Source organism: Gallus gallus, chromosome 1, assembly GCF_016699485.2.
Source record: "Gallus gallus isolate bGalGal1 chromosome 1, bGalGal1.mat.broiler.GRCg7b, whole genome shotgun sequence".
Lineage (NCBI taxonomy): Eukaryota > Metazoa > Chordata > Aves > Galliformes > Phasianidae > Gallus > Gallus gallus.
In genome coordinates, this window is record NC_052532.1 from 76,462,745 (window position 1) to 76,485,574 (window position 22,830).

Consider the following 22,830-nt stretch of genomic DNA (forward strand, 5'->3'; position numbering starts at 1 on the left):
GAAAAAAAAAAAATCACCCAAGGTTTAAAGCACAAAAAACTACTGTCAACAATCCACGGTGAAAAAAATTCGCAAAATATTTTTTTTTGAAAATACAGGCCTACTTGACACAATTCTTTTCGGTTCCTTTTAGGTTATGTAGTGTCAAATCCAGGCAAAACATCCATTTCCAAATTTGTTTTTTCACTCCTCTTGCTATTCCTGATTTCTTAGCGTTGCATACAGAGCAGTTTTTAAGTGGGGGTAATACCAGTTTTAAAAAAATATTATTTAAAAGACTACCATGCCTAAGAAAGGCATCTAGTAAGCAAACAAACAAAATAAGAAAAAAAGCAAAATAATTTCATAAAGGAGAACACTAACAGCTTCACTTGGCAAAGACAGATTTTCTACTACTACCACCTTTTTCACCAGCCATAACTAACATAATTGTATAAATTAACAAATTGATATATTTTTAGACTTCTATTTCCTTTAATCTTTTGAAAGACTATTTCATTCTTCCATATTATTCATTTTACCTTACAATTCACAGGGTTTTTTTCAGTCTTTACTTCTGGGAGATGAAAAAACAGGTCTCTGCCTTATTTTTAAGGCTGAAAGTACAGATAATGCAAATTCAAGTGGTCACTTACTTCTCAGTCTCTGGAGCACAAGGGAAAAGTTTGCACTCAAGAAAGCCACTCATTTTAAACAGATCTTCCCCTACCCTTCACTTAATCCTTCCTTATTCTGACAAGTGGGGATACCTACAACATGAAAACACCTTCTTTGTAAAGTGATCTGGTTAAGTACTACTGAGTACAAAAGAAATAATAAATAAGTGATAAACACCCAGGCACTAACAAGCTGGTGGTAACTCTTCAGTTCCTTGATTGATGAACTCATAAAGATGCTACTCAGACACAGCCCTGGGAAACTAACTTGAATATCACACTGATAAGGGGCAAATGTGACTGTCATGAATGTAAGATATTTGAGGAGACCATTAGGCTGTGCAAAACATGGGACAGCTTAAAGGGCTTATAACTTCATGCAAAATTTACAATTGAATATTAAGGGGAGGGCCAAAAGCAGAAAAAGGGAAAGATGAGGGTGGATTGGGGTGTGGCAAGGAGAAATGGGAGGCTGAGTGGGTTAAAAGCTCCTGTCTGCAGACCTGAGGCACCCAGTGAGCAGACTACCCTTTCTTATTAAATCCTTCACTGATATTTGTCCTATCTCACTCACTATCCCACATGAGCGCTGTGTGGTGTAAACATTGGCAATCAGAGAATAGGTCACTGGTCACAGAGCCTGCAAGTCTAGGTGCCAGCTGCTGGAGAATGGTGTGCAGCTCACAGCAGGTGGAGAAAAAGCAGGTCACAAGGACCTAAGTCTGTGCGTCACCAAATGGAAAGACCTGCCCATGCTTATTTTTCCTCAGTAAATTTAATCCTGAGTGCACGTCTATACATGAAACATGTCAGTAACAGTCAGTGAGCAGGAGGCTGGCATCTGGAAAGACCCAAAGTCCAGGCTGATATCTAGATAAGGGACCTTGGTCCAAGCACAGGCATGAGGTAGTGAAGTATGTTAATATTTGAAAGACCCCTGAGTGAGACTGTGCTTGTGAGAAGAGGGTGCAAAAAATGAGGAGCATGAGCAAGACTTTGCCACCAGTACTTATTACGTTGAGTGCTATACGTGGGTGCTACATGCTCAGCCTCAAAGCTGGGGGACCTGTACTGGCTCAGCAGCAGCCACAACCTGAACTGAGACAGATACTCCTGGCTCCCGAAATGCACTGGGCTGGGCTTCAACAGCTAGGAAGGAGCAGTCGCCAGGTGGAGAGTCAGATGAATGTGGTAGTTTCTTAACATCTTTCACAAAGTGTATTACAAAGCTTTATATCAAATCTTTTTTCTCTCCGTTTTCTTTTAGATACGGATGAATAAAATGTAGACAGATAATGCTATACATTTAATACAGTTTCACATCAGAAATGAAAACAGAAACGGTGTATAACTCATGGTTTGCCTATTACCTGCAAGAGTTTAAATGAAGCAGTTCAGGTAATTATCCAGGTCAGCTTGAGAGCATTAGTCTAAATCCAGCTCTACAGGCAGGCAAAAAAAATTTAGGATCCATTATTTGTGCGAATTTAGAGAAGATAACTTAAAATAGTTTTCATGGCTTTTCCTACATGTTAAAGTTGCAATATTTTAAAGAAAACGTAAATCAAATCTAACTCAATTAAACCCATGGAGACCTTCTCTAAATAAAACTCAAGCTGCTCTGAAAGTAGTGCCTTCTGTTTGTTTCCCTGGAAACTCCAACAGATATAAAGATCACAATAACATTATTTTAAAAAGCACATCCTCAGCCACACTATTTTGCAACATAGTCACCACCATTAGCTATGCATTTTCTTCAGTGATGAACAGAAGTCTGCATGCTGCACTCATAGAAACCTCCACCAGCAGAAGTTACTCACTGTCACTTTCACCACTGCTGAAATACACCACCCACTACCTCACTGTGCTCACATCCACTGTTTGGTCTCTAAAAACATTATGGTAGCATCAGTGAATATCAACGGGTACTTCCCCCCCCCACATCGAGCAATTAAATGACACACCCCTGCTTCATCTGCACTTCTATGCCAGACTGCCTCTCTGCTGCCACCTGTCACATGGCAACAAAATGTAATGGAATACTGATGGGAAAGTTCAGCCTCTATTGCCATACCACCAACATCCACCTATGATGTTGTGGGCCAACATAATAAAATAGGCGGCATTACTTTTGGAGCAGCCCTCTATTTTAAAACTGCTTATTTTGGCTTAATTTAAGCATTTGTTGTTGAGAATGAAAGACCACTTAAATTGAAATACCACATCCACAAATAAATTTGCTTTGGCTTATTTAAGGAATAGTCTACAGCTCAAACAACTGCAAAGCAGAGGACATAAATTTCTCCCATTTGAACACCTTGAGTGAGCGTCTACTTATTTTGACAACAAATGCAGAGAACTGCAAGAGAGTGAGTAAACAGAAGGTGCTAAGGCAGGTTAAATACCTGTATGAACTCCCTTACTTTTATTCATAGGACAGTCATCGTTTTATATATGAAAGAAAGCATTTAAATTTAGTGCATTAAATAGACATATATGGTCTGACAGTACAAGGACTTCTAAATGTACACCAGATAACAGTGTGCCTTTCAGTGCACTTTTGACTCGAGCCTCTTGCAAATCTGTTTGGAAGAGTTTGTATTAGATACATGACCAGAGCAGTGCACAACAGCTAGCAGTCTGACCATTCAACAAAACAGCATTCCACTGATGATAATTTCAGTATTGGCCATCTCTAACAGCGGCACTCAGATCACACACCATAAATTCACATACTAGCTTACTCTACAGTAACTTATTAATGTGCTCTTACATCAGTGAACACAGAAGGCTAGCATACAAGATATATTTTCTTATACTCACACATATGAAAGAAATATACAGTCTAAAACAAAATTTTACTAAAACTGACAACTTTCTTTTAGAATCAGCACAGGTAACTCTACAGATAGATCAGTTCCAGTATCTGAGATATGAACCCAGAGTGATTTCAGCTCCTTTTCAGGAGAAAAGGAAGCGTTGGAACCAGATGAAATATAACACTGTATTATCAGCAGTGAAAAGCAGAAGGAAGTGATGCACAATTTACAGAAATGTGCAAATAGAAATGACATTTCGTTATTTGCCAACAACTGACGCAGACTACCACTTTCTTTCTATTGCTGTTTTAGTTGGCATTCACATCTGACTTGTTTGAAAACGTACATAAGAATTAAATTTACCCAACATTTCATTTTAAAAAGTTTTTCTTCAGCACAAAGTGATTTCTATAATTTTGTAATCTGTTTTAAATCAAAATTCTAGACATTATACCTGAATAGCAGGCTTTTCTAGAAAGCACTGGCATTGCTGTTGAGAATCATCCCAATTACTGTATGATGTTCCAATGCTTTCACTAAACAAACTGCTTACCAATTGTAAAGCTAAGCTAACAAAGCTAACTGAATGTTAACATGAGAAGCTCAAATATACTTCCTGCTAGCTATTTTTCTTTCAAATTTTAAAGAAACTAGAACCTCAAGACAGAAGTACTGTAAATCACTTGTTTCTACTGGACCATCACCTTAGTTCATAATTAAAAGCTGAAGTTGCTGATATACCTGAGGGCATTGCAGCCCTGCTTTCCAGCAAAAGTCCCAGCAAGATGACAACTCCTGAACTGAACCCACTCAAAAGCTGTCTACTGTGCCACTCATGTTGTAATACCTAGACATTATAAGCTTATACACAAATATTTAGCCTGCCTATGACAGTCTTTTCCCCCTGGGTATAACCAACTCCCCCCTACACAGCACTAAGGACCCAGTCACACACTGCTACCTTACGAAGTAGTTTCGCTGGAAAGTCAAGATGAAAAAGTGACCAGTAAGTCACTTACCTGGCAATTTTTAGGATGAGGTATTATAGCATTCAAATGGAAAGAAATGATGAAGAGAAACAGTAGAAAGAGAAGGTAATCTGTCACCAAAATTGTTCCTCAAGTGAAAAGTGAAATGCATTAAACATGGAAATTTATATTCCTAAAAACATAAACATTACAAAGGCATAGCTATAGACTGGATTTATATGACACTATATGGCTCAACTTGTTAAGTACCTGAAGTCATAGTCATCTCCTTGGTGAAACTGTAAATAATTACGGACTGGTAAGTTACTTCACTGATTATATTAGGTAATTGTACCAAAAACACTGACTGGTATGAGTGAATTATGAATGAAACTGAATGTCTTCATGAGTACCAAAGGAAGCAAGCGGAACAGCACATTAAAAAGGATGGCTTGTCTCAGGACACTGTCCCTAGAGCACAATTTCCTAGCAATGAAATTCAGGAGTGTGCTGCTTATATCAAGATTGAAAAGCCTGTGCTCTGATAAATCAAACCACAGCACAAATGACTCATCATCAGCAGATCTCGCATCCTAACATTAGAAGATGGTGAAAAGGTTGCAGCATACCACATGCACCACTCCCCATTCCCTAACCCCAATAAGAGAAAAATTACAGATACATGCTTAGAAAAAGTTTGTGTGTGTAAAAACAGATGTCATCCAACAATGTAGCCAAGATCTATAGTGGATAAAAATCAGAAAGTCTTTGAGGAAAAGAAAAGCTCTATAACAATTGTTGACTCCTAGGCCAAAAACCAGCTCATCATTATCATTTAGGAACCCTAGATACACAAAGATGACTGGATAGCCACTGCCTCTTGTTCTTTGAGTCCAGATAACTCAGGCACATCCTGGTACCTATCAGTAAGAGTGAATTAAGATAATGAGCATGCAGATAAAAATCAGCTTACTTTATGATTTTGTAAACAATAATCACTTTCCCTTTCTGTGGGATCTCATGCCAAATATTATTACTCTAATTTCCCCACACCAGCAGCTGAGATATAAGCTTTCTATTAGTGAATTAAATTCATCTCATGTAAGGTTCTGGTGGACAACATAACATTTGGATTCTGAAGTAAAGTATTGTAAGATCTTAAATGTGCTAAAGAGTTACTTCAAACAAATCTTAGATACCAATGTGAAAAAGTCTTTTGTCTGCAAGGGGAAAAGACTAAAAAAAACAACTCCCATGTTTCTTATACAGTCTATTTACGTATGTGACAGATTTACTCTACCTATTTCACACTCTTCATGACTTAGTTGGAATACTGTACAGATTAACAGAAAACCTAAATAGAACTGATCCAAGTCTGAAGAGGAGAAAAATGTTAAAAGGAAAAGAAATAATAATGGCACAAGAAAGCCCAGAAAGGTCAGAAACAAGAGTTACATGTATCTAGGTCAATAGAGTTCTGAAATAATTTTAAGAAACTATATAAAGTAATTTGTACAAGATAAAGTTGTATCAAACTAAAGGTCACAGAAAAAATCCAAAAAGGGCTACTTTTCAACTGCAGGAGTTGAAAGAAAAATTATGCTTTCCATTGTCTCTGTTTTTCCAGTCTTAGGGTATATGACAAGCCAAAAACAATTATCTTTGAAATTATCTTCTGAGGAAGATGTAAAATTTTCCTTGCCCTTAATAACAACATAAGCTGGTCAGTAACCATATTATGGAGCCCGACATGAGTCCTCTAGCAAACTGAAATTCTATGAATGAAGGCATCACCCTTACTTAACTGACTTCTGTGATGCAGGATATGATTTCTGAAAGGGAATAAGGAAGAAATTTCTAAGTCTCAGATGTTCCAGCTTGTAAGTCGTGTTTCATTCCTTATGCATTTTTATTGCAAGTCACATGCTTAAATTTTTGCAAATGGATTCATGAAATGAAGAGTGAATTATCAGGGCTACAAAAACAGCTTCTCATTGTTCTATCCAGAAAAAGCAGAATTATGGATTCTTTCTCTTTTGTCCCCACAAAACTTTTCAGGATAGATTTATAAATGCTGAATGGGTGAAATCTCAGGAACACTACCAGAAGTTCTGTCTCAGCATTAGGACCCTGATTTGCCTGGGGGAAAAGTAGTAAAAAGCTAATTCCAGGAGATGTTTGTGACAAGGGAGCAGTACAAACAAAAACAAGCAAACAAACAAAAAAAAAACCCGTGTTCTATTAGTGTGTTTAAATTCCTGATCGGCAATCATAAACTCTAATCTCAGATTCAAAATTCAATTGAAAAAACATGTTAGAGCTTCACCAAACTTCAGCAAGGTTAAAACTTCCACTGCATGTTTATTTTTGTGTACTTGGGGTTTCTCCCCTCTCCAGAGTTGTTAATCCTGAGCACTGTTACTGAAACTGAGACAAAGACCCTGTGGAATCCTGGTGATGTGCCACATTACACTAGTTCTAATGAAAGCTGTAGAAGCATGTGGTTTGGAACAACAAAGAACAGTAGACAAAATTATTTCAGTAACAAGCAAAGTTGTCTTTTGTGCAAATTATACATGACTATTTGTATTTACTCACTTTTTTCTGGATGCACTTGTAAGCCTAGATGTCTGAAGAATTTCTCAGTAATCTATATATTCATTTCAAAAAGTGCTGCTAACGCACTTAATATACACTGCGCTCTGAGGAAAATTTTGGTCTTAACAATCAAATTAGACAACTCTATACATAGTCACTGCAATAATAGCAGTATTCATTTCCCTCACATACCAGATTCAAAGTCAGAAGCTAATTCTCAGTTTGCAAGCCAGAACATGTTCTAGAGGTTATTTACAGCCAACTGCTGAAGTCACCAAAACCTGTCAATGATGTCAAACAAGACAAAATAGACCACCTTACTTGTTTTTCCTAAATAAACTTACATTCATAAAAGATGAAGGAACAGAAGCCTCGAGGAAAAAGAACTCTTCATCACACCCACTACAAAACCACTAAAACATTCAACCTTTCTTAGAAAAAAAATGCTTCACAGAAAGAAATCTGGATTGTGTCCATGTCTTCATGCTTTCTTTCTCTGCCTAGATTAGATCAGCAATATAATTTTTTTTTTTTTTTTTTTTTTTTAAGTTTTCATACCCAAACTGGCAAGCTTTGATCTCTGCTCTCTTGTGCCAGCAACAGGGCCCAAGGGAACAGCATGGAGCTGCATCAGAGGATTATCAGATTGAGGGTTAGGAAAAGGTTCTTCACCAGAGGGCAGTGGGACCCTGTAACAGGGCACCAGGGCAGTGGGCACAGCCCCAAGCTGCCAAGAGGTCAAGGAGCAAGGTCAAGAGGAAAATTCTCTCAGACGTAGGGTTTGAATTTTGGGTGCTCCTGTGTGGAGCCAGGGGTTGGACTCATGGACTCTTTGTAGGTCTCTTCTAACTCACAATATCCTATGTTTATGTCATTTCACATGCCATTGAGAAGAAGAATTATTTTTAAAAATTTCAGTCCCTAATATCAGGTGAAAAATCTTCACATTCATCCGAATGAAAGACTTCAAATTTAACCACAAACATGCATACCTCCTCAGCCACCTATAAAGACTACCTAATGCTAATCCTACAAATGGTGATCAAGTAACCAGATGACTTGCAGATGAAAAATAGGAACAAAATCAAAATGAAGGAAGCTGCTTTTCCCTCTCATTCTGTTTAAATGAAAATACTATCAAGTGATGGAACTAAAAGATATGCACTGGATTTCTTAGGAAGCTGCTTTCAGAACATACCATATAAAATCAAGTTACATGAATTCAAAAGAGAATACTGGTAAAAATTGGTTTCAGAAAATTGCAAGTCAAATTAATTCATATAGATCTCATGTTTTCAAGCGGTGCTGTTCACACCCTACAGCATAGATTTTCTAATCTCCAACTCAGTAACAAAGAAATAGAGCTTTAATTATGAATGAATAAAATAAGAATACTTACGCTGACCCCAACGGCCTGTTCTTGGGTTCAAATAATTTGGATAAAGTCCATTAGGACGATCCATTTTTTGGAGTAACTTCCGAATGTGCATGACCTAAATTAAATCAAGAATCAGGATCACCACTAACAACTTCAGTCTGCTCTGCATATTGTTAAATCTAGTATTTTTCTTTTCAGACATTTTCTTAATTTGATCTGAGAAGCTTACTTGGGGGCTTCTTTTAAAATTATGATTTTTAAATGCTTGTTGAAAGAAATGAAAAACTTCTGTTGTAAAATTTGTATTTCAAAAAGTCAATCTGCTTGGTAAGAAAGAATTTACTTATTACTTAAAATGCAACTAGATTGCAGTACATTACACTATGTTATACAAAAGGAAGTTTCCTTTAATGCAATTTACGATGAAACAGCATAAATGTAACTTGTATGACTGAAAAAGCTAAATTTGAGACCCACCTTGTTGTAATATACCGGGTCTCCTGTTAAATAGCTGAGGTGGACAAATTCCATATGTAGAGTACCAAACTCAGCAAGGATGCTGCTGCCTGCAGAAGCCCAGCCCCAGTTCCGACCCACACCGCTGAGTTTCAAGAAACATATGAAAATAAAAAAAAAGAACAAAAAAAGTCAGAATTACCATACATGGTGCTAGTAACAACTACAACATCAAATTAAAAAGGTAACAGCAAAGTAATAATCTATGCTAAAGATTACAGGAGTTGTGGCATGACTGACTGGTTGGTTAGTTGGTGGGATCTTCTTGGAAAAAAAAATACAATAAGTTCATCAACAAAAAGACTTGTGATTGTAATTCTGTGCATCAAGACATTGATTTAAGGCCTTAATAGTGAGCCCAATGTCAATTGTCATATATTCATTCCATATTCCTAAGAATAAGAATCAGAAGCAAATATCAGATGAGACAAGTATACTTCTGAATGCGGCAGAATTTGCTTCCTTGTTCTGTCAAACATCTGCTGTCTTATCCTTACTTGTGTGGGATACGCTTAATGTCAGCATTCATATATATTTTTATATATATATAGGTTCAGTAAGATTCAGTAACCTGTGTCTACATAGGAAAACTATGCTTACAGCAAGCAGAATATTGTGAGTTCCTCATACTGGCATAAGGAATCAACAGACTGCATCATACCATAGATCCTTCGCACTCAGAAACATCTCACTAAGTTATAACTCCTAAATTACCTCTGGTTTGATTCATGAGTTTTCACCACCTTCCAGGATTGAGTCCTTTTATGAAATTAACCACATTTCCCTGGAGATTATTGGTACTTTCTCTCAAATAAGATATCAGTTAACAGTAGAACTATAATCAGATAGCAATATATTTATACATATTTTTAATTATAAATTAGAAAGAATAAAAATGTAAATGAAAAACATAGGCAATGGAGCAGAAATTAAAGTTCTCACCTGAGACAGAACACCTTTAAAAATGCAGTAACCACTGCTGAAAGACTATAGAAACAAAATTATAGCCTGTGTTTTTTCTTTGGTTCATCTCTCACAGAGAAAGAAAATGAGCATTAAAAATACAAAAACTAATATAATACAGGTTGCTAATTTTTCAAATCCTTCTATCAGGTCCTTTCTTTTATTGCATGTCAGCCCCGTGGTAAGTGTTCACATATACATATGCCACTATCACTGCTCACTGCATGCCAGCCGCTGTATTTTCTGTTGTGATGCCAGCAGGCTCTGTACATTACCAGGAGACAGATACAGTGCAAGCATTAATTAACAAGAAAGTTCTCATGTCCCAGCAATAAAAAAAAAAAAAAATGCCTTGTGTCCAAAAGTGCTTTCAAAATTTGAGGAAAAACTCAGCACTGAGCAAGCAATACAAGATAAATTAGATGAGGTAATTTTGTTCCACAAGGTGATCTAAGTTCAGTGTACAGCTGAACAGCCACCTAAAGGAGCCTATCCATCTCCACTGGCCATAGTGGATTTCTGCCATTAGCCTTTATACAGCTGAACTACAAAATAAATTAATACTTCCTCAAACATTTTGAGATTTCTGAAAGTAACACACAGCTCGCTAAGTGCATAAAAACCAGTAAATTTAAATGTGGCCTGAAAACATTTTTGTTTTCCATAAGAACATGGTTTACAATGACTAAAGAACTAACAATTAAGCTCTAGGACAACATATACCATAATATGGTCTAACAGCATGTTGAATTCTTATTTAGAATTAGGAAAAATTTTAATGGGCACGATTTATTGCAGTTAATGAGGTAGGATGGTCTGAACTCTATTAAAGTTATCTTTAAGTGCCAGGAATAACAACTTCTCACCATCTTCTACAATTGTACTACTCAGAACTACTAATAGCATACGTAATTTTTTCAAGTTAGGGAAGGTTGAGAAAAAACACCTCCCCACAAAAGAAAACTCATTACCTTTTCAGATTTACCATTGCCCATGGTATACCCGTAGGTGTGTTGAAGGCTGGAAGAAGTTTTCCTGCCAGCTGCACTGCTTTGATCTTGAAAACCTAAGATAGTAGGATCAATTGCAGACAGTTACAAATTCTGATTTATCTCCAAGAACTATAAAGATGGAAATTTCCTTGTCCCAACCACTTCCTTATATAAGAAAAGCTTTACATTGCAAAAAAAATAAAATATTTTTTCTCATTTATTTTCACTTGTTCATTTCATTAACACCACTAGAATTTGAATATGAGAAGAAAACTTGTCATTTTAATGTCTCTGCTTCCATGCTCACCAGCAACACTGCTTACATTCCTATGAAAGAGGGGTATTAATCCTCCCACCTCTTTCCACCAATGTTATTTGAAGTGCTATCTAAAACAATCTTTAAAATATACTCACTTTTGCAGCAAAAAGCAAAAGAGAATTCTCCCACATAACACACAAGTGATTTTAATTTACATACTTACAATTCTTTTAATGATATGCTTAATACAGACAGAGCTAGTATCTTTTTATCAGCATTGTCAAAGCAAAATGACACATATGCAGTTTCCCAAAACTCTTCTTTCATTGATAATACATTAAAAAAATTAAAAGAGGCTTAATATTTCCTCTCAAGTTTGACTACAAGTGCAATTTACTGACAGGACAAAATGACTTTCAATTTCCAGTGTTGTTACTCATGTCTGTAAAAATGCATTTTCAGAGCATAAACCTGTAATACCTTTATTTAAAATCTAATGTTTATTAGCTAAATGAGTAGATGGGAGAAAAATCCTTCTAAGTTTGTAGGAAGAATCTTTTCCAAGAAGGCATATTTGGCAGATGCCAATGACGTAAAATCGTTTTTGCCAGCTACTTGCTAGCATACATTTCAATTAACTCAATGTGAATATTCTCTGCAAGTATCTTCTATATTGGGAGACAACATCATTTATGAGTTACAAGTGCTGCACAAACATTTAACAAAAGGAGCTACTGTTCCCCTAAGTAACTTAAGCATCATGGACATATGAAAAAAATCCACTATTATTAACTTTCAATAATCTATATAGAATATTGATCTTATATTGATCTAATCAAGAGAAATAAAAGCTTCGAGTAAGTCTAAAAGACAGCTCTGTTGAACTGATAAAAAATATTTCTCCCTTTTGTGAAGTCTAGAGGAAGAAAAAAATGCATACTGACAAATCTGAAAAGTAAGCAATCGACCATTCTCATTTTTCATATGAAGGTGAGAAAAGATCAGTATCTTAATATTAGAAGATGACTAGTAAGACATGCAATAGACAAAAAAGAATATTAAAGGTGACATCTAACTGTAGTTGATGCAGTGAACTATGGAGAGATGGATATGGATCTGAAAGTAATGAGCCAGGAAAAGACTTCTACACACTAATACTCTAAATGAGGTTTAAGATGAGGTATGTCTAAACTGAAAAAGAGGATACTGGAATCACCAGAATAGAATGTGATGGAAATGTGAAGCAACAGAAGCAGTGTGGCTTAAATGCTTTTCAGCAACACCATTGGCAAGAGATGGTCTTTGAGAAAACGTGCAGAAACTTAACAGTAAAATTCATAAAATGCTCTAACTTTGAAAAAATGATCAAGTTAAAATAGGAAGGTATACTATAAATAAGAGGGACAGTATAGGTAAAGTCTACGGTAATTGGGAAAAGAGAAGCCCTGAAGAGAAGTGAAAGATATGTCTGGGCCGAGACACATACAGATTACCTGCTTTGAATCTATAAACGCATGTCAAAAACGCATGCAGAAATTCTAGATTTTTAGGTACTGGATGGGTCAAGACCAGACAGAGCCACTACAATCACCTGAAGTGAGTTAATCTCTCTAATGCAGAACCACTTCAATGCTTACTCCATAACAGAATTACAGAATGTTTAAGTTCCTCTTAGACATTACAAAGTTTGGAAAGACATTTCTGGCATGAATTTCTTTACCTTCCATTTTTGGATCCTGCACCCTTTGAAAACTCTACACATAAGATTATTAATAAGAGTAATAGAAACACATAAAGGATATTGAAACATTCTTGCCATAATGTTCAGTGGGAGAATGCCCCTAAAAACATCCTCACTAAAAGAATTTCTCTATTTATCTACTACTATCCAGCTTTTGCTCAATTTGAAATGTGCTACAACAATTTAGGGAAAAAACTATAGGATTGGAAACCGAAATGGTATATAAAGCACAGGCTGAGCTGAGTTACCTGTTCATGAATCTAAACAAGGGCAAGGAAGGAAATACTGTGCCAACCATTTCAGCTTGTGAGAAATTCAAAAGCCAGTGAGTCAGTGGAATGTTGTGACTGTTTGCTCAGACAATAGCATGAATAGCATTTGTGGAAAACTTGCTGTGATTAGAAACACCTTCCTATTACCTCTGTTGAGCTGAGGATTCTAAGTACGACTGATTTAGCACCAATTAGTAAAATTGTACCTCTGTTTACCTTTGTCATCAAAATAAACAGTTCAATTCACCACAGACAGGTCATTACTTTATATTAGGGTATCTTATTGCTTACTGCTATCTCAGAGTGCTACGAATATCTCACTACTTCTGGATAACAAAGCTCTGCTGAGCTAATTAAAATAGCTTCTATTACTAAGTTTCAGGCACAAGAGCAGGAGTAAATGCATTAGGCTCTAACTTCTAAATAACATAATGATTTATTGATAATACATGATTACTTATCATACAGTAAATATGAGTAATTTATTTTTTCAAAATGAGTTGAACCAACAGATTCCATTCCAGCCTTGGCAGTTCTCAGTTGTCCAACACTACATTTCAAGAACAATACAAGCAAGAAGAACAGAGAAGAAACAAAATGAACAGATTCCTTGAAAATATATAAAATGGTAAAAGAATTGTGGTTACTTAGTCTAGAGAATTATGTTCAAGGGAAGACAAGACACAAGATAGCAAGTTTTCAGTGCATACAAGGCCAATACATGGCCTTGTATACATACAAGGCAGACAATATACAGCCCTCTCCCCTCATCTATCAAGCCAGTCAATTGGAGAAGTTTATCATGCTGTTTGATCATCTCTTACTCTTTGCTGGCTACTTCCAGTTACCTGTTTGTCCTTTATTGACTTGGAAAACAGGCTCCAGGATTAGCTGTTCCATTACCTTCCCAAGGACCAAGATGAGGCTAATCAATTCTGTAGGTCTCCTTTCCCTTTTTGAAAAAAGTAGCTACCTAAGAGTGATGACATTCATCTTTCTTATCACCTTCAGTGCCCAATGATACTGCTGTAAGGCATGGGACAACTATATGCTGAAGATTTACACAGGGGGACAAATAAATTGGGCATGAGTCTTTTCAGAGCCTTCACAATTTTAAAACACTGCTAAATTCACTCTAATGTAAGCATGGGCTCAGTTACATCTGTTTTTGCAATTACTTGTCCCATTGTGCTACAAGAACACTGGTATCTCAAGAACGACTTGTGTTAAGATGACAGCATTCATCAGTATTACATGACTTGCTGATTTACTGGTTTCATGAACTAAGAAATGGTTCCAAAAAAATGTTTTAACTTTCCAAAAACAGAAACAACAAAAAACCACTCAGTTCAGCAAACTGAAAATCTACAACTCTGAACGTATTGCAACTGCTGCTTCCTTCATCCATGCTAACCTAGGCCTCTCTCTTGTCTGTAACGATAGTCAAACCATTGGTCATTTTCATGGGAAGAAAAATGATTTTGTAAAGAGAATTTCTAAGACTCACATCATTTTCAAAACATGCAGACTAGGCTGACATTTTGTTTAACTGGTGACACTACAGATAAGGCTTGTACAAATATTTTTACATACAAAAAAAGTCATACTGGATACCTCCCCACAAGACATGCTTTTGTTAACAACCTGAAATGAAGAACGGTGGGAAGGCAAGAAGGGTTCTTCAGTTCCAGACGATATGTGAAATTGAGTGATATAACACCTGCCTTCAATCTAAAAATGATGGCTACATAAGCCTAGTTACACTTAATGCCTCTGTCTAGAGATTCAGCTTGTAAAACACTGCTAAAGCACTGTACAAGAACTAATCTAATTTCAAGGAAAAAGCTGCAATTGCATTCCGCACTCTATTTCTGAGAGAAAAAGCTTAGTAAAGCCCAAAGGACTGTACAGGTGTATTCATCACCCAAGTCCTCAGATCTCTTTTTTTCTAGATGCTCCAGACTGTTATGAGATAGAAATGTCACGTTTCTGTGTTTAGTATACAAAAAAAAACTACACTGGCAAAATAGATGGCAAGAATCTACCTATCATATCAACATAATATCACATCAGTCTGGATGCACTAGACAACATAGGAAAACTACCATCATATAAGTGCCTAAGGCACTACCACCATAAGACAAGAAAAGCATCTAATTCCACTCGATCTAAAAATGAGCTGAAAAATAAATGCATAAAACCACATCAATTAAATCCAGATAAGACATAATTTGGTTGACTACAACTTTACCTGCTTATGTTTTACAAAGGAACAATATGTTCAAATACCACTTCTTCAATATAAAATAATTTATGCTATTGTAGTTTTCTACCAGTACCTAAGAATTTGCAAACAGAATCCTCAAATGACACTATCTCTATCTTTTGCTAGAGTTTTCCAAAGCTGTTCTCCTGGATAATAGACACGCGGAATCTAGCTAGCATTGACTACAGCATCTTATGAGCTAATGATTTCATACTACTGATATTTTTGAAAAATCTACATTAAAAGTTTGTGCATAATTAACTTGCTAGAAGTATCTGAAATTTTTACTCTAGAAGATCCAAATGTAAAAAACTGGCATGCACTGCAAAACCAGCTAATCATATTTAAACTAACTGGCACTGGTTAACAGTATCCCAATTAAACTGCATGATTTCTGTTCACTTCTTTGGCACTGGTTTCAAAGTCAAACTCTGTCCATTCTTAAAGAGCCTTTGTATCTGAAGTGCTTTATACCAGTCTGTTAACATCACAGAACAAATGTTATGAGGATCTGGCATATAAATACTTCCTAAATCGAATAACTCCTTTAAGATGTAATGAACTGTCTAGGTGAGCCAGGAACTGGCTGTTTTGAGTTAATTCTCTCTTCTATTAATTTTCTATTATTATAAGGAAGTGGCTTTCAGACCAGGACATTTTTTTTTTCTCTATTATTCCTTTTTTTCTTAACTGAATTCTTCACTGTAAGTTTGCGCATACAAGCCATACTAACATGACAGATTAGTTACCTTCTAGAAGTAATGATCCTGAATTTGCACAACTTACCAGGAAGAATCACTTGCACCTAACTAAGCATGCTCCAAAGATGCAAACGGGCTTCTAAAACAACTACCATTCAAAATGATTTCTTCTTGCTGCGGGAGTTTCTGTAGCTCAGGGAACTAGACATGAGGGTACAGAAAATGTCTGTCATCAAGCTTAAAAGTCCCCTCACTAGTTGCAAGCAGCAAAATAGATTGTCCTAGAGCAAAAAAAAAAAAAACCAACCAGAATGTGGGGGATAAAACATACCTGGATAGTCATGAGGGAACAAAACAAGAGTCAAAGGGAAGAAGAACAGCACAGAGCTTTACCAGCAGCAAAGCCAAAGTGGTACAGATAGGGCTTCCAGTCTCCCAACTCACACAAGCTGAAGTACCAGTGAGAAGAAATTAAAGGGCATGAGGAAAGAAGTAAAAGGTAGAAGGAGATGATGGCCAGAAAAAAAATGAATGGAGGGCAAAAGCATAGAAGGCAGTAACAAGACACCATTAAAGAAATCAGGAACAAGAACCTGTAGTTGCACAGATCACCCTTGAAACCCTTTTTGAAGATTGGTGACACTGGCCATCCTCCAGTTTTCAGAGACCTCTCCCATTCTCCGAGACTTTTCAAAGATTATAGAGAGAGGCTTAATCATTTCTACCATCTTCCTCAGCACATGTGGGTGCACTCCATTAGGGCCCACATATCCGTGTGTTGTTTGGCCAAATGCTCTCTGATCAGACCCACCTAAACCAAAGGGAACTACTCCACTCCCCAGACCTTTCTCTTACCTCCAGGTCCTGGGATTGCTGAGGGGCAGTCTGAGTAGTAAAGACTAAAGCAAAGAAGGCATTCAGTACCTCTGGCTTCTCAGCATTCCCTGCTACCAGGACACTCACTTCATTCAGTAGCACACCCACACAATCACTAGTCATCTTTTTACTACTCACATACTCAAAAAAGCCATTATTATTATCCTTGATCTCCATGGCTAGATTTAATTTCAAGTGGAAATCACAGAAACACTGGCAGAATGGTTTCTCTTCAGCAGAGTAAATTCTTCTGATCTAGAATCGACCCTAAAATATCTGTCTCTTAAGATCCCTTTCTAGATAAAGGTATCCAGGCAAAGTAAATGGTTTAACCCTATCTTGGTGGAGTATGTTTTAATCAGCAATCAAAAACATTTTGCTACTACTCTGCTCCATAGAACAATTGGTAATCTCAACCCAACTGATAATCCATTATCTCTGCAAATTCTAGAAAGGAAACAGTGTATTAGGAAACCTAAAAACAGTTCTGAAGAAAAGTAATTAATGAGAATTCTTTCCATGCAACAAAAGATATTTGCCATCTGTTATTAACCTCTGGCCTTTCTGACAACATTTGCTCCTGATACGTTCTCCACGCATGTAAAATACCTTCTTAATTTCCCCTATACTTTTGTCTATCATGTCATCTCATTCTTCAGCTGTGCTTATACTGAATCAGTTCCTACTTTCACAGTTACTCCTGTCTCCTCTTTCTCTTCGATGTGCTGCCAAGCTTTCAATTTCAAATCAATCTCGATTTCCCCTTTAGACTTTGGCAGAAATGACTCAGTCCTCCTTAGACTGTATTTGCCTTTACAAAAAGTTAAACAGTGTGAAGCAATATGTAATTTTATCCATGTACACTCATACTATATAGACTCCCTCCTCCCATTGGTATGATGTGACAGATTAGGGTGCAAAAAAAATCACACTCTGAAAAAAAACATACAAGAAACCACATATGTTTTGTAAATGTAAAAGCTATCTTTTACACAATGTCAGATATACTTCATTACATTGCACATGATAGTGAGTGAATAGTATTTTGTTGTGTTTGCTTCTTATAATAGTTGAACAGGTTTGTTTCAAAAGATTTACAGTTAGTTTATCTACTGTTAATACATACATTAGAACAAAATTATTTAAAAAAAGTGGTAAACAAGCTATGAATTAAGTAAGAAATCTTCATGGTTGCATAAATTCTGCAAGGCACTTGGAAAAAAAACAAAAGAAAAAACACACTTATTTTGGAAAATGGTACGAGAAATACCCTACATTGCTGCAGAATAAATTTATGCATCTTCTGGCCAGAAGAATAAGACAAGGATTTTCTTCTTTTATGCCTTGCAATCAAAAAAATCAGCAAGGCTCAGAGCAGTGATCTCATAAATAAATAAAGCATAAATATCAAGTTACCTTTAAATACTACTTGCTGCTAGAGTGAAACATTTCTCCCATATACTGATTATTGATGAATCCAGGAGGTTTCTGTATCTTTTCATGATTTTTCTATTTCTTATGCTTTTAAGCATCTTTTTATCAAACATTACTACCAAGAAGTTTACATCATAACAATAAACTTTTATTAATGTCTTAAACAGAAATAAATTTCTCTTCATCTTCAAACCTCATAAATCCAAACGCTTACAGGCTTTTTGCAACAGAATTTCATATCAAAAGCTCAAATTCAAGCTGAGATGAGTTTTACATCTTCAGAGTCACAGCCACTCAAAACACATTCCACTACTGTTCTGCTGATCTGGTCAATACTGCTTATTGCTGTGGGTTACTTATCATTTAGTTGCTTTATTTCCTTATAACTAACAGCCAGCATCTACATCACTGGCAACGTTCAAAATTATTTCATTTGCACAGGTCAGAAATATCAACTGACTTAATTTCAGCAAAGTTTCCTACTTATTTGCCTTTTCAACATTAGCAAATCAACAGACAGCTATACACTGTTATGAGAACAATTTTATTATAAAATCTCTTTTAGATGGATGACCTCATTTTCTGCTAACTCAATCCTTGCGGCTGGGGAGGAATGAAAATGGACTGACTCACAGATGCCTAGGTCAGCTTAAATGACCTTTTTTTGAATATACATTGTTTCAGTTCAGGCATTTATATGAAATATTATATTTTGAATTAGAAAAATGAATGTTATTAGGCCAGGGAGTTTCTTAGTCATTTCTACGAAGACATTTGCTGATTTTCCAATTAATAAATTGGAATAAGTAAGCAGATGGCTTAGCAACCTCTTGATACCTAATGGATCACACATTCTCAGAGGCAACATAAAAAGTTCAAGTGACTTTTTGTTAGTTTTTACTGGTTTTGGTTAGCTGCCTTTATAGCATTCGTGGTGTTTATTGATTTATTCAATGGTGTTTATTTCATTTTTCTCTTACTGTCTGCTCTTCTCTAAGCAGATTTTAATATTCAAATCCCTTTTTAAAGATGGAAATCTAAAGCACTGAATGTAAACAAGTTCCAAAAGGAAAAACCAGCGGAAGATGCCTTGTGCTAAGATGTGATCATGTCTGGAGTTGAATTTTATTTTTCTTTTAAAGTGAAAAGAAAAAAAGTACATGAACATTAAGAAAATAACAGGTTAAGACACTGTGCTTGCCAAAAGCAATGTCCATCAGTATAACTGCTACACTACTGAAGAGGTAGATAAAAACTAAGAGACATGGCTATCAGGAAATACTTGGCATGCAAGTAGTGGCAAAGATCTATTTTTTCTTAGCTCTTAAAATCCTTTAGGTGAACACAACCCAAACTTTAAGAGTGGCTATTATTACACAGTTAAGATACTTTCTATTGTTAAAACAGCTTATCCTTTAGTTTTACCACTTTAAAGCATGTTATACCAATAAACAAACCTACTTCCAATCAACCTACAGCAGTGGAAACAAAATTGCAGTGAATTAACTTTTCTCCTTTTTTCCCCACATCTACTGGTGCTATGCTACACTAACATGCAGCAATACATTATTAGGCTAACTAAAAATTGACAGCCATGAAAATGCTTACTACAGGCCTAGTAAACAGAAACTGGACAAAGATTACAAACTACACTTGGGCATGGTAATGCTTTAAAAATTAAAAAAAAAAATCAGGTTGTCAGGCCTGAGTTAGACCCGAGTTGTCCTGGACACTTACGAGTAAATAGCTCACCCCATAGCAAAAACCTGCAGATCTTTATTGGATGGGATGTACATAATGCTGTCAACTCATTTGAGTTTCTAGCTTTTTGACAAATTGAATATAGGTACATTCTTTTACAGATACAGTTAGACTAACGCAAAATTAGCTCACAAAAAAAAATGCTGTCTTGCTTATAAAGACCTATACTTCATATATGTTAGTCAGTTGTTAGGGATATCCACTGCCATATATAACATAATTTTATTAAAGAATCTTTCTGAACACAAGAAACATTGTCTGTCAGTTTCCTGGGGAGAAAAAACCCTGGGACAGGTTTATTTTGATTACTCGTTAATAGAATATTGAGTACTTAACAGCCTTTGCTCTTCAAATGACACATTTCAGGTTGAATTTATCCACACAAATTAAATCATCTTGCCCAGAAAGATGTGTCATTTTCATGATGTTTATAAAAGCGAGAAAACCAATAATGTAAGGAAACTGTTTATATATAAGGCTGGTATAGGTAAACACAGTAAATCATTAATCTTTTTCACACTGTAATTGCTATAAGGAAATAACTTTTTCAAAAATAAATCTGTAACCTATTACTTTATTGTACTGACAAATCAGCAGTACACAATAACACTGTCATAACAGTGTTAGTATCTACCATACAACAGTCACTAAATAATATTTGCTCTGTTTTCTTGATGATAGTTCTTTGCAGAACAACTGACACCTGTTGTTCCTCAGGCTTCTGCCATGCACTATTGCATGAAATAACAAATGTTTTATGCGCTGCTGACAATCACATCAGGAATTTCAGTGGTTGGTGAAGCTCCACTTAATGAAAAAAAGAAGCACTCAACAAGGACTCTCCACAGAAATATTATTCACAGATTATTCAAGATGTCTGGTTTTTCTAAAAGGAAAGCGGGGCTACACCAGCATACCTCACAGATCAGCTGGGGAGATGCAAATAACCGCAACCATCAGTGGATGGTGCTAATTTCTGCACGGTTAGGACTTGTTTTCTCTGTATAGTGACTCAGTTTCTTATTGTGGAACTTCTTGGAGCAAGGAATGAGTAAAAAGAGGTCCCAAAGAACACCTAGAAGATGGTGGCACTACTGCTTCCCCTCCTGCTGTTTCTGTTCCTCCTGCAAATCTTGACTCAGAAAACTTGTTTCAACAAAGTTATTAAAGAACTGGGAGGGGATTACTGCCTTTTAGTCCCTTCTCAACAGGCACATTTCCTACAGTGCAGGGTTCAACGCTTCACTGGTTCCAGCCATATCAGAAATTCACTTTCTCAGCATTATGTTGTCTTCTTCCCTCCTTCTTTGGCGAGGATGACTATGATAGCAGGGTCTTCAGAACTAAAGCTGCCTCAAAAAATTGCAACTTCTTAAAAAGCTCCAAGGAGTAAACAGGACTCAAGGGCTTTTAACCTCTGAAGAGATACCATGGTATCCTTTCTCAGAGACAGTGGGCATGCCTACAATTGGGGTCACCATGAAGAGATTACTATCCCTGCAGATTCATTTTAAGCTCTGGATTTCATCAACCTATTCTTCAAGAAGTCTGGCAGACACTTGGCATTTGAGTATCATGCTTATTCTAGCAGTGAGTACAGCTATTTGGCAGGAACCACACAGAATTAAAACAGCAACACATCAAATGCACTTGTGAAACATTAGAATATTTCAAACACAATACAGTTAACTTTGATATCTTCTTTAATTGTGAAAGCATAATGGCATTATCCTTGATCTTGATCATGCTTTACTGGTCCTGTGACTGTTTCACGTCTATAATCATAGGATTATTCTGCATACATACTTCTCTTGGACTCTACAGTTGTCAGTCTCCTTCCTTGAAAAGATTCCCGTTTGGAAAGCAGAAAGTCTTACAGTGTCTTCACAAAGGCCTGGAAGCAAAGAAACTGCTCCTACTAGCTTTCAGCATCTTCACTGCTGTCTTTTGGATGGTCTTCAGAAATGAGGAACAGTAGGCCTGGATGCTGCAAGATGCTCTAGAAATTTCTATCTGCTTTTATAAGCTAAAAAACCTTCACACAGCTAACATAAATAACTGCAACTTGTTTATACCGGCAGCATTGGTCTGTGAGGTCATCCCTGTACTTATCATTTCTTCCCCAACCAAACACTGGGGACAACGTAATAAAGTTACAGCTCTTGGACCATTTAATTTAGCCCACTTTGAGAAAAATCCTTTTCTGCTGAAGATTCCAATGTGATACCCTATATCAGCTTCTGACAGCAGACATTTTACTGTCCAAGGCCTTGGGGACATTGCAATTCCTGGTCTCTTAGTGCCTATTCTCACTGACTTGACATTATTCAGGAACACTCTTCACAGATCTACTCTAACTTCTACTATAGTTTTTAGCTGTTGTCTGTTGGCAAGCTCTGCAGGTTCAGCACTAACGCAGAAAAATCAGCCAGCTCATTTCTACTAGGTGTCATTCACTCTTACTGATTGCATTAACAACTGGTTGTTGCTCTTTTGCACCAGAAGTTGAGAGCATTTGGGGCAGGCACTGGTTTTACAAATCAACCCTGCTTCCTTCCTCAGATTAGTATCAGCTACTCCAGGGCCCTAGAAGATCCGCATATACAATAGCAGCTAAAAGATGGGGAAGA

General features: G+C 36.4%; 1 protein-coding gene across 3 annotated transcripts in view; it reads right to left on the minus strand.

Annotated features, from left to right (window-relative positions):
* Window positions 1-22,830, minus strand: part of MAN1A2 (mannosidase alpha class 1A member 2) — a 136,763-nt gene that overhangs the window by 35,497 nt on the left and 78,436 nt on the right. For all 3 annotated transcript variants that reach the window (XM_416490.8, XM_040648426.2, XM_046902796.1), the window contains 3 exons: window positions 10,870-10,964; window positions 8,897-9,020; window positions 8,441-8,534 (listed from right to left, as the gene is read on the minus strand). In XM_416490.8, the coding sequence (XP_416490.3) occupies window positions 8,441-8,534; window positions 8,897-9,020; window positions 10,870-10,964 (313 nt within the window). The remainder of the gene's footprint in view (window positions 1-8,440; window positions 8,535-8,896; window positions 9,021-10,869; window positions 10,965-22,830) is intronic.